At 31.4% G+C, this 13190-nt stretch overlaps 2 protein-coding genes and 1 long non-coding RNA gene across 4 annotated transcripts in view; 1 reads left to right on the top strand and 2 right to left on the bottom strand.

The window, feature by feature from the left end:
• The window catches only part of LOC123665418 (GMP reductase 1-like), a 39444-nt gene that overhangs the window by 24229 nt on the left and 2025 nt on the right, over window positions 1-13190 (top strand). Inside the window, exons 7-8 of one of the 2 annotated variants that reach the window (XM_045599729.1) lie at window positions 2107-2323; window positions 2745-2941. In XM_045599729.1, coding sequence (XP_045455685.1) covers window positions 2107-2323; window positions 2745-2914 — 387 coding nt within the window. In that variant the 3' untranslated portion in view covers window positions 2915-2941. Of the gene's footprint in view, window positions 1-2106; window positions 2324-2744; window positions 3474-13190 lie in introns of those variants that run through there. The other variant, XM_045599728.1, reaches the window with a different exon arrangement.
• On the bottom strand, window positions 8113-11349 carry LOC123665369. Its single transcript, XM_045599682.1, has 3 exons — window positions 10899-11349; window positions 10103-10249; window positions 8113-9413 (listed from the first exon to the last, which is right to left on the bottom strand). The coding sequence occupies exons 1-3, from the start codon at window positions 11347-11349 to the stop codon at window positions 8113-8115; spliced, it is 1899 nt and encodes a 632-aa protein (XP_045455638.1).
• On the bottom strand, window positions 12066-12797 carry LOC123665419. The gene is made up of 2 exons (XR_006745031.1): window positions 12708-12797; window positions 12066-12410 (listed from the first exon to the last, which is right to left on the bottom strand). It is a non-coding gene; the product is annotated as an uncharacterized LOC123665419 (long non-coding RNA).

Genomic DNA, 13190 nt, shown 5'->3' with positions numbered 1-13190 from the left:
CATTGGAATTGTTATTTGGGATTGAAGTTTTACCATTTAAAAAGATAGTAGGTAAGTTTTTCCCATTTAGTAGAAAAGGTAAACGCCTGTTGCAACTAATGCAAGTTTATTATTATTATTATTTTTTTAACCTCATCAAACTTATGTTTCTTTCGTGTTGGTGTGCATAAAGTGTAGATAAATAAATAAATAAGTCAGTATCTTAATATACTACGCTGCTCTACTGGGAGTCGAGTGAACCCATCATGTGTGACGCTATTGGGTAACTCTACTAAAAACCAAGAGCTTTACGTCCAGTACGGTGAAGAGACGTACAATGATATATTCACAGATCAGAAACAAATATTTGTACAAATACAAATATCTGCCCCTGCGCGGAAACCGAACTTACGGCCGCCCCTAACGCAACTATTCGCGTCACTACTCTAAATGATTACTACTTAGCAAAAGGTCTTTTATACATCCAGTAACTTAACTGTTTCTACGCGTATCTTTGATGAAGCAAATCATCATATATATTAAATACGCTAAGATTAAGATATTTGCCTTCCTTTTTAGAAAAAAACCTCACAATTACTCCACGTAAAAATTATTTTATTTTATAGTCAATTGCTTGCTCTACCGGCATTCACAACTAAAAAAATATTATTGCTTTTGTTTTTGTAAATTAATTAATTTATGAAATTATATATATGACGGCTTTAATTTTCAAACAACGTCAACAGATTGACGGTTGAAATTTTTTTTTCTTATTTAATGCGAATTTTTCACAATTATTCACCAAATAAGAAAATAGCTAATTCATAATTATACGTCGCCGTAAAATAGGGTATTATGATCAACTAAATGTAATAGAAAACTAGCAACGCCGTAAAATACCTACTTATTTAAATTCAGAAAACTCTTGAATATTTAAACTTATAAACCAAATTTGTGGTAAAATTTAAAAAATACTCCAATCCAATATCAAAATTACTTCATCCAAGTTGGTTTCAAACTTCTTATCTACTTCATTATCAAAAAATCTTATTGGCAAAGTTTCGAATGTTTGAATAGGTCAAACATGTTTTTATTTACCACTGTAATACGTAATTTAAGAGACAGTATCTACATCGAACCCTCTATGTAACTAACTGCCCAATTAACGTAAAAGGCAAACTTGATCCTGTGTTAGATGGACATTAAATTACTATATATATGTATGTATATACGACTCTAGTTCATTTGTCTCTTACTGTCGAAATGAAGCATGCTCTATGTCTAGGGATTATTTAAGTATGTGAATAAATAATTTACGACGATATTTAGAGAACATTTATAAAATATTTTGAGTGTGCTCCGAAATACACACATGTCTATTAAACACAAATTTTTAAACAAATAAGCAATTTACATGACGACGCGTTGGCGCAACGGTCACAGCACTGGTTTGTGGTGTTGCGCTGGCGGTTGCGGGTTCGATCCCGATTTTACAAACATTTTTATTGACCATACAGATATTTGCCGTGGTCTGGTTGTTTGTGCAGTCCTTGTGGGTCTCCCCACCGTGTCTCGGATAGCACGTCAAGCCGTCGGTCCCGGTTGTTATCATGTTCACCTAATAGTGATCGTTACTCATAGTAGGGAATATATCCGCCAACCTCATTGAAGCAGCGTGGTAGATTAAACTCAGATCCTTCTCCTAAATGGAGAAAGAGACCTATGCCCAGCAGTGGGACATTACAGACTGAAACCTATTTTTTTGTTTTGCACCATGGTGATTGAAAAGTGCTTTTAAAGCCCATTCAAAGTATGGGCTGGCGGATGGCTACTACTATGTTTATGATAACAATCGGGGCCGATAGTTTAACGTACTCTCTAACAGCTGTGGCACAGTGGAGAGACTCACGACAGTAAACAATCAGACCAGAAATAAATGTTGGTATAAACACAAATATCCTCTTAGAAAGGTAATCGAACCTGCGACCGCTGGCGTTTGGGCACCTGCCCGGCACACGTACCATTACACCAGAGTGGTGGTAATTACTGGCATTTTTAAGTTTACAATAAATACTAGAACACAATGAAATATTAGTAAACATAATAGTTAAAATCATTTTGTTGCAGGATGGTGGTTGTACTTGCCCAGGAGATGTAGCGAAGGCTTTTGGAGCTGGAGCTGACTTTGTAATGGCAGGTGGTATGTTTGCTGGTCACGATCAATGTGGAGGAGAAGTTGTGACCAAGCATGATGGGATAAAGGTCAAGCTGTTCTATGGCATGTCCTCATCTACAGCTATGTTGAAACATTCTGGTGGTGTAGCTGACTATCGGTCTTCTGAAGGTATTTAAAGTTTTATATTTAGTATACTTAAGATATTGGAAATTGGTAAGGAAGGTTAATTTTTTAAAGCTAAAATTCAATACCTTAGTATTGAAATGATGGTTAACTATGGGAAAACCAGCAAACTTTATTCCTACGCTTCAATTCACGGAATTGCAACATAAAAGATACTAATCTTAAAGAAAGGCTTAAAAATCTTCGAAGTAAGTTAAGTTACTATTAAAAAGCCACTTGCATAATAACCACTTCTAAAGTCACTTTACAGATTATTAAATTTTAAAGTATTGGTAACCCGTTTCTAAGTTTTGCGTATATTTGTGGATAGAGAATCAATAGTTTAAAAAAGTTTTAAGGGAGCGACTAAAAATTTGTCATGCAAAGACTGGTGTCCAAAGAGTGTTAAACCGTATCTTTCTTTCAGGAAAAACAGTAGAAGTCGTATACCGGGGAGACGTAGAAGCTACAGTCAAAGATATCCTAGGCGGTCTCAGATCGGCCTGTACCTATGTAGGCGCGGCTAGGTTAAGAGAATTACCTAGACGAGCCACCTTTATCAGATGTTGTAGACAAGCTAACGATGTCTTCTCCTAACTTATGATAGCCTTGGATGAGCTAGACGTGAGGAAATTTTATTATTGCATAGATTGAAAAGAAAATTTTCTCAAAATTTAGATAGATACAAAATATATGTTGAAATCATGTTATGTTGAAATCATGTACTATATGAAAAAATAAATGATCTGTAATTATTATTTGAATATTTAGGTTTTTTAAATAAAATAATCTTTTTTTTTAATTTTTTGTATGTGTATAATCTGTTGAACATTGTCATTACTCCTTTTTAAAAATAAAATCTAACTAATACGTAGTAATTTGGTAAATAATCTTACAATTTTCTTCCTAAAATTGTTACTATTAAAAAAAGTAGAATTCTTGCTAAAAATAAAATAAAATTGTTGTGCCTAATCTTAATGTAAGAATAAAAATATTTTAAAGACTACATCTAAGCAATACGTATAAGCAAAAAGGTGTTTCTATAAATATTATTTAATTAGTAAACCTCCGTGGTTGAATTTTTCTGATTATTTAAACTTAGAATACTTCTTTTGTATGACATTTAAACTATTTTAATTACAACTCAATTTGAAAATTGAAATCTTTTTCTTCTGTTGTAAAGTGACTTCAAAAAGGAGAATGTTTTGTTTTTATATAGTAACTATTGATGTAGTTTTTACAATATTTATGCATATAGAATAAAATTTAAAAAAAAGTTTATCGAGGCCTAAAAATGCACTTCTAATTAAAGGAGCTATTCACGAGCCGACTGAGAGTCACAAAGTAGCAGTAGTACAAACATTTTACCTATGGCCTATTAAAATTAATTGTTTTATGTTACCTTTACCTAGCTTTATTTTATTACTAGCTGTGCCCGCGACTTCATCTGTGTAGAATTTAACAAAAAAGTTATTATTCAGTTCGTAGAGTTATAAAATAAATAAATTTCTAGAATAAAAGTAGCCTAAGTTACTCCTTATTACATGAACTATCTGCCAGTGAAAGTCCCATCAAAATCGGCCCAGCCTTTTCAGAGATTAGCCGGAACAAACAGGCAGACAGACAGACACACAAAATGGTAAAAACGTTTATTTTAATATTAAAACCGGACACTCTAATTTTATTTATTTGTATAGATAATAAATATAACTTAAATAGCACTTATTATACTAGCAAATATAGTCGTCACAAAATAAAAGGCCCGCTTGGACATATGTCATCGGGACGTAAATAGCGAAGTAACCATACGACTCGGCATTCGATACTCACGATAAATCGATTCAAGTTTGTATGAGTTTTGTTAGAGATTTGATCGATTTGATTATGTGATGTAAAGTGCATTTGATCAAAATTTTTGATCAGAAACTTAACTCAAACATTAATATTGTAGGTAATTTAAAATAATACAATGGTACAAAAGGTCAATTTGCCTTATTTTATATATTTTTCTATTGTGTAGACGAATTTTAATCATTATAATGAAACGATTCTTTTCGGATTTTATCGCGATTTATTAACCAAATCAAAATTTTGATTACAACTTGAGCGCCAAGCCCTTTTTTTCCGTAAAGATCACGACACAATATTTAATTACGATTAAAATCCAATGAAGCTGGTGAAATTAAGTAATGAATTGGTTACAGCACTAGTGTTTAACTGTTTTTGAGACGTTTCGTAATCATTAGAAATTACATGCTAATATAAAGTAAGCGTGAAATGAATACTCGCAATATATTGGATCATATTATTTAACGCGCCAAAAAATGAACGTGTTTTAAAAACACTTTATGTTATTAATAATTCTTTTACTGTTTCTTACTTTACGACTAGCCCGTTGGCGCAGTTTGTAGAGAACCTGCTTTCTACTCCGAGGTTTGTGGGTTCGATTCCCACCCCCGAGTCTAGGTGTAATATAAATATTTATTTATATATTTATATAGGTATTATTTATAAATATGTTTATCGAAAAAAAATGTAGCTATACCTGTCTTCTGTTACCTATAACACAAGCATTAAGTTGCTGACTTTAGGAACAGACGGCCGTGTGTATATTGTTTATATTTTATTTATTTAATTTTTTTACCTACAGTTTCGTACCAAGTTACGTTCTAGGGTATTTGTCAAATGTACAAACCATGGGCCTCTTATTTTGCGACGACTATAGTTGCTATGTAATACAATGAAGCGTATATACACGTATGTCGTGTTCGAAATTGAATGGTTTATGACCAAAACGAATCGTTTTTTTTAACTTGGAACAACGCTTTATGTACCTTGGCGTCCGTTAATTATAAGTTAATTGCAAAGCTGTAAAGCGCAAAAGTATTAGAAATAAAGACAAATATTAAATTAATAACTATTGCTTAAATTAAGGTAAAATTTTTCCGGTTGCTGGTGAAGCTATCTAACGTATAATACTTGTATTATACGGATAAAAGTTTATGAAATAGTTTTTTGCACCTTCAAACTCAACTTTATTTGTGAGATTGGAAAAATTCTAGTTTGTTACTTAAAGAGGAACGAGCCTTAAGTGTCTATTTTACTTCCTATTGATAAAGCTTATCTGTAACTTATATCCGAGAATAAAATTCTCAGCAGCCGGGAAAAAATATTTGATTCGAAATGTCTTGTAGTTTCAATTATTGCAGTCTTTGAGGCATTTCTGAACCATCATTCTGTCTTGTGCGATCATCTTAGCGTGAATAGTTCCTACACGCACCAACATTTCAATACGATTTTAAGAATTTTCAAATTCTTGCTTAAATGCCTTTGCATATTTTTAATAATTAGATGAACAAAATTTAATACAAATATAAAATCTTGAAAACTTTAACTTAATGAATAAAATTTAAATTCGAACCTAACGGTGATTTAATTTGAATTTGTATTTGACGTTGACGTACTAGAGTTATGTTTAGGTCAACAATAACAAAAATTTGTTGATATTTTCTATCAAAACGTGTATCTAAATCTGTTTAATGTTTTTTTCGTAAACTGCTTTTAGACGAGTCGTTGAGGCAAAAAAATATAGACTAAAAAAATTATAGAATTCCAACCTCTACCCCAAGGTAGGAGATTGCTCTTCAGTGATAAGGGCGCCTTTTGTTTTTTACTATTTTTTTCTTGTTATGTTTCTTATTTTGGTGTACAATAAAAAGTTATATTATTATTATTATAATATGCATATGCATAGCATATATTATCAGTGAAACTGCTTTAAGAAATTCCATAAAAACGTTCGCGTTGTTGAACACTTTAACCATTATTAAAATACTGTAATTAAAAAATAAAATGTCAAAGCTATGGATTTTTTTTTAATTATTATATTACACTTTACTGTTACATGTTTTTTTATTTGTATAATTTTAATGTTGTAATGTTTTAGCACAAACTAGCAAATTTTATTTTTGAAAAACTACATTTTCATTTAATTTTAAGTATTTAATATTAATTATATCAAGAATAAATTCCTTATATGAAAAGACGAATTTCTGTGGAAATGGAAAATGTTATTAAAAATAAATTATTGCTTAATTCAATTACACGTGTTTATTTATTTTTCATTAAATTCCCTTTGTATACGAGTGTCTACTTTTAAAGTTTAAGTAAACATTTTTGTGTTAAATTTAAAAAAGCACAGATTAAATAAAAAATAGTTTATGCTTTTTACTCTCATATGTTGTATTCATAACCAATAATAATTATAATTACTAATATTATGATGTATCCATCTGCACGAATGCCTTTCATTAAAAAGTTATCAAACTAGACTAGATACTAGTTATCAAATCTAAAATAGAACTGAATTGAAACTGGTTGATAACAGAATCGTTAATTTTAAAATAGTACAATTCAAACAAATAAAACATCCCTGAGGTTTTTTGAGGCGGCTACAAACATAAATGGCTTAAATTTGTGAAATTGTTTGAGATTGTTGCCAAAAATTGTCCTATATATTATTTGTAAGTAACACGTTTCATATTTAAATAGAGGCAATGCCTATAGAATAAAAATTATGTTTGCTCGTAAGAAAAATAATTGTATTTGCTCGCAAATGACAAGTAATACGACGTAGGGAGACGAAAATATAGTAAAGTAAATACGCGCTATCAAACATTACTCAAAAAGTTATTATGAGATCTCGATGAAATTTGAATATGACCACACGATAAACATCAGCTTTCGATTAAATTAAAAATCATCAAAATCGGTACACCCAGTAAAAAGTTGTGCGGTATAATACAACGTAGGTCGACGAAAAAATAGTCAAGTAAAAACGCATTATTAGATTTAACTCAAAAAGTTGTTCTTAGATCTCAAATAAATTTAAGTAGGACCAAATCACACACACCACCTTTCGATTTAAAAAGAAATTGTCGAAATCGGTCAACCCAGCCAAAAGTTCTGAAGTAACATACATAAAAAAAATACAGTCGAATTGAGACCCTCCTCCTTTTTTGGAAGTCGGTTAAAAAGCGACTTCAATTACTTCAACAAGTAATACAACTTAGGTAGACGAAAAAATGGTCATGTCGCGTTATTAAAGAGATCTCTAAATAACTAAATAAATCTCGATCAAATTTAAATGACACCACATGACGAGCACCAAATTTTGATTAAAAAAGAATCATCGAAATCGGTCCGCTCTGTATAATATTATGAGGTAACTCACAGTCGAATGAGAACATCCTCTTTTTTTAATCGGTTAAAAAACTTATGACGCCTATCTTCACATGCCATTTACGAAATTAAACTGTTCGTGTGCAAAACTAATCGTTTTTGAGTTTAGGCACCGGGCTTAAACCTATTCAAATAATATATCACCATCATCATCATCATCACTTCAACCTACCACAGTCCACTACTGGACATAGGCCTCCTCAAGTTCACGCCAAAAATGGCGTGAACTCATGTGTTTTGCCCATAGTCACCACGCTGGGCGGGCGAGTTGGTGACCGCAGGCCGGCTTTGTCGCACCGAAGACGTTGCTGCCCGTCTTCGGCCTGTGTATTTCAAAGCCAACAGTTGAATATTTGAATAGCTATCCCGCCATCGGTCGGCTTTTTAAGTTGTAGTACCAAGGTAGTAGTGGAACTGTGTTATTCCTTAGTCGCCTCCTACGACACCCACGGGAAGAAAGGGGGTGGCTACATTCTTTACTACTGTAGCCACACAGCGTCAAATAATATAATTTTAAATAATTTCGAATAATTTCTAAATGACTTTTTATTTATTTATAGTTCAGAACAATCATTAGTTGTACAAATAGCATTACCATTTGACAAACAAAAGCATAAATTACAATCCAATTTGTAAGAATGTCCTTTTGGACAAATTTCGTTATTTTTCATAATCACTGGTACTATATCTACCATCAGATTTTCTGACGATCTTTTTATACAAACTCTTGATCCACACATGAGTGTTTTACCATCGGATAAGCAACGACATATGTTACAATTATTCTTGTACCTATGTAAAGGCTCGCAGTAACCATGTAGTTCGTCGACAGATTGTAATCGGGTTTCCTTTAACGTCTTTTCGCTGTCCACAGGGTTTCTAAAACAGCCTTGTTGTATCTGACATGCCTGGTGCTTTACACCATTTTTTTTGTAACAATAGCAAAGCTTACAATCTAACTCGTAGTACGATTTTTCAAGACAATCTTCTTTTTGATCATCAATTGGATTTCTTTGGGTTTTCTTGCATTTGTTGAGAGTACAGTCAACAACTTTTATATTATTTTTGAGTTTAACACAGACACAAGTGTTACAACCTTTTTGGTATCTAGTACCAGATATGCAGCTTTGGTCGTCGGGTGGTGCTTTGACTTTTTTAAGTTTTCCATTAAATTTTAAACTGTGCCCAGATAGAAAGTTAACATTACTTTGTGGCGTAAGGCATTTCCTTGCTGTACACAGTAAGGATGAATCTTCATCACAATGACACGAATTACAACCGATTTTAAATATTTTATGTGGTTTTTTTCCTCTGCAATAACTTTTAGAATTACCTTTCTTCAAAACGTTAGAAGATAGCTTGCTTTTAGACGTACTATTATCGCAAAGCAGTCTGTTATTACCAATACAAATGCAATTCATGCATCCGATTTTATATTTAGACTGCGGATTACACGTTACATATATTTCTAAGTCCTTCAACTTTGAGGCATCTGTTACTTGCTTATTGTCATCTATCGCTTCCAAAACAGGATCGCCATCATCACAATCTCTCTTAGTACACAAGTTTGGATCTAAAATACCAGTAGATGGACAAAAGCATACGTTGCAACCAACAAGATGCAGTTTATTCGGAGCACATGTATCGTTGTGAGATATTTTTGTTATTTCTGTAAGTTCAACTGAATGAAGCACCCTGAAAAGGTCTCTACAGACTGGATTGGGCCAGTTACCGTCTTCGTCGCAGACACACAGCACACCTCCTCGTCGATAGTGCACTCCTGGTGAGCAAGATGTTGGTCTAGACCGCCACGAACCATGCCCCTCCATTCCAACGTTTATCTCTTGAATGGCATCTGTTAAAAATTAAATAAAATTAGACGCCGATATGACTGTCTGATCTGACATACGTTGTCTTGTCTTGAGCTATAAGAAGCGTTAAGTTGAAACAATCTTTACGTTTTCAGAGACTTTTTAACTTTTTGTACAATTTTCTTAATTTTTTATTCCGTAAAAATGTCTCAAAGTATCAGGAAACTTGAAAAAAATTATTCAATTCAAGTTTTGCACTTATAAGCAAATAAAAAAGCATTTGTATTATAATTTAATGTATCAATTTATATTTATATTAAATTATATATTTTAGGTACATAAGTTAGAACGCACATCCAATATACACCTGAACTAATTTTAAATGAGAGGAATGGTATATTGTCTAATAAGTATTGTTGGAATTTTTATATAAAATCTTTTCTTATTGAAGTAAAATTCTTTACGCTTGCTTGAGTAAGCTGGTGAATGCGTGACGAGAGCACTACGAAAAGTATGATCGAGCGAGGCGAACGGAGCAAGTGAGAGAGGTGAGAGTATACGTTTCGTATATCAAAGTCTCTGTAACTTCTGCACAATAGGCCTGCACTGTGTCTTAACACAGTGCAGGCCTATTGTGCAGAAGTTACAGTTTCTGTCGTGTAAAGAACACTTGTTTTCAATTTTTATATGAGTTACGATATTTTGATCTATTTTAAAAGTTAATAAAATATACCTTTAAAGTGCCCAAACATATCAACTTCTTCACAAACGCGTGCTTTACACTGATACCGCTGATTTTGGTCACACCAACACCAATTACAATCATTTAAAACTACTGAATTCTTCTTACATCTCTCGCTATACAATTTTTCTTTAAGTGCTGCAAAAACAACATTATATTATATTTTCTAAACGAGGAAGGTTATTTAATTATCCAGTAAGATACTAAGGTAATTTTAAAATAGCAATCCAATAAAATTAATAAATTGATAACCAAGTAAGTAAAATTTAACGAACTGTTTTCTGCTTACCTTTTTGATGCATGTACATAAGCACAAAACTTAATTGAAAAAGTAAAAAAAAGAGAATAAAAGTCATTGATGTGGTGTACATTTTAGAGTAACGTCAACCATTCATCTTCATCTAAAATTGTCTTTTTAATTACCAAAACTTTAGATTTTAAAGTACTTTGCTTAAAAAATATTATTAAAATAATAAAATGTGAGCAATATGAAAGCAATTACGTTTTTCATGTACCGTATAAAGTTAATAAAAATTAGTTTAATGTATTTAATTCAATTATTATTTTATTGTTTTTGTTTATCTACGATACTTCAATAAAGAATTTTGATAAAGTTACGGAATTCAATTTCACAAGAAGGTTTTCAAATTATTTCATTTTTGTTCTGCATCTGAAATTTATTTTACTTTTATGTTTGTTCAAGTAGTGCAAATAATTTAAATAAATAAAAGACAAATTGCAGACATGCATCTTTATTTACATTTATTTTTTGTACACAGTAGCTTACCATTTGTTAAACAAAAACAATTATTGCATCCAACTCGCGTCGTGCTTCCTGGTTTGCACTCATTTCCGGAACCTAGTGATACTAATGATTTTCTTAAAACTAGGTTTAGTATATTGTCCAGAATATTCGATGCGTCCATTTTCGATAATTTTTCCTTATCTGAAAAGTCTCTCCAAGTATTTTCTTTGCTACCTTTATGCAATTTTGATTTATTTTTTATTCTGTTTGCAGATTTTGACGTTTTACTATCTTCATATTTCAGTTTATTATTAGTAGTATTATGTCCGTTCACTTTTGGTCTATTATATTTCACAGTAGTTTCTTTGTCAATCTCTAATGTGTTAACATAGGATTCATTACTTGAAGTTTCAACAATCTCTTCCCTATTTTCTTTTTTATTTTCCCTACTTTCTTGCCTTAAAGCATTTCTTCCGAACTTTAATTCATTCATATCTAGTAACAGATCCTTACCACATTCACTCAATTCATAATTTTTAAGACGTATTTTCCGACCTTGATTTACATTATTGCAAATCAATTTATGTTTATGTACACAATAACAAATTCTACAAGGAGCAAATGAATACCATTTTTTAGGTGTACACGAATTGTCTATAGTTCTAGATCTCCTAGATTCTTTTGAAGCCTTACATTTATGTCGTGTACATTGAGATTTATTAATTTTACCATCATAACCGCAACGGCATACGTTGCAATCAATAAAGACAAATTTTTCTTGTTCGCATGTTTGGTCGTAGCTATTTAGTCTCTCGAAATGAAAATAACACTCATCATTCGGCCAATCACCTTTTTCAGTACAAATGCAAGTTACATTTTCTGCTTTGTACGTTTTATTTGCTTCGCAATTTGGTTTTTCATAATCAGGTAGCAATGCATTACTTAAATCTGTTATGAAAAAAGCAAAAGCTTTCGTAACAAAAAAAAAGTTATGTTTATATTATTATTATTGAGGATTTAAAAGTAAATGTTACAAAAAAATTAAATTTTAATGACATTATCATTTAAAACAGAAAATTAATCTTTATTTACTTCGTACTTACCAGCATTGATATTACATAAAAGACATATATATAAAATTATAAAAAAATAAAATTCTCCCATCTCGTTACCAACTAACAGCAAACTGTATCAGTAAATAAAACAAGGTACGGATCACCTAATTTAATATCGTCTCAAGAAACAAATCTATTTTTAATTAAATTTGTAATCTTGTGTACAGTATACACAATATTATCAAAGAATAGTTGAGTTCAGAAGATTAATTTTCAGCTTTATCTCCATTTAAAAACGTTGGCCTTTTGTTGACGCAAGCATCAGCGTCACTTTTAAAGCAATGTTCTTCTATTATTACATTGTTAGTTTCACATTCACATATAAAGCATTCATCAATAATTTGTCCTGGTGTGTTGCATTTATGAATTGTATGATTTAAATGTTTTATTGTGACTTTTAGATTTTTTTCTTCACTATTGTCTTTAAATTCATTACTTGCTGTAATTCGACGAAAAAGAGAATTTTAATGTGCCTAATTATATTATAACAAAACTGAAAGAATTCCGTACGTATAATACTTAAATTAGATAAACAGAACTGGATTTAATGTACAAAACAGAACGTAATAAACTTCTAATTGAAAATTTGTATGAAATGCTTTCAGCAGTATAAGATTAAATTGTGAGGAAGTTAGGTGAAACATAAATTTACCTCCCAATCGACTATAAATCATGTTGGTTGGTTTAACTCAGAATACTAAATTAATAAAGATATATTATACTTTAATTAATATACCATTTTTTGGACTTCTGCGACTCATTGGCATGTAATTGAATCCAGGAAACGCTTGTTCGCAATGAAATGTTTTGGGTAGTGGCCGGCAGAAATTGTTTATGTTACCAACATACGGACAAATGCACTGTCTGCACCTGTTAAATTAACGTTGTTTACATGAGTTCAAATGGTAAACAATACATTTACATACACAAGTAAACAAACAAAAAATCATATTTTGTAGAAGGATATCAATTGTAATTTCATTTTTTTTTTTTTTGTTTGTGATTGATTTTCTAAAACACGATACGTTCTGAAAAAGTGGGTCTCTTTGTAACGAATATAGTATGATGCTCACAAGAAAGTGACCGACCTTAAATATGTTGTGGTGTATAATTTAATGAAAGTTGTCAATAAGTTGGTACCTGATAATATACATAGATCCTGGCGTGCATTCTTTCCTTTCTGCACTTTGTGAGATGTTATATATAAAGCATGTATCGT

The sequence above is a fragment of the Melitaea cinxia genome, chromosome 24, assembly GCF_905220565.1.
Source record: "Melitaea cinxia chromosome 24, ilMelCinx1.1, whole genome shotgun sequence".
Lineage (NCBI taxonomy): Eukaryota > Metazoa > Arthropoda > Insecta > Lepidoptera > Nymphalidae > Melitaea > Melitaea cinxia.
Note: the sequence above shows the minus strand (reverse complement) of the source record. Positions and strands in the feature narration are given on the sequence as shown.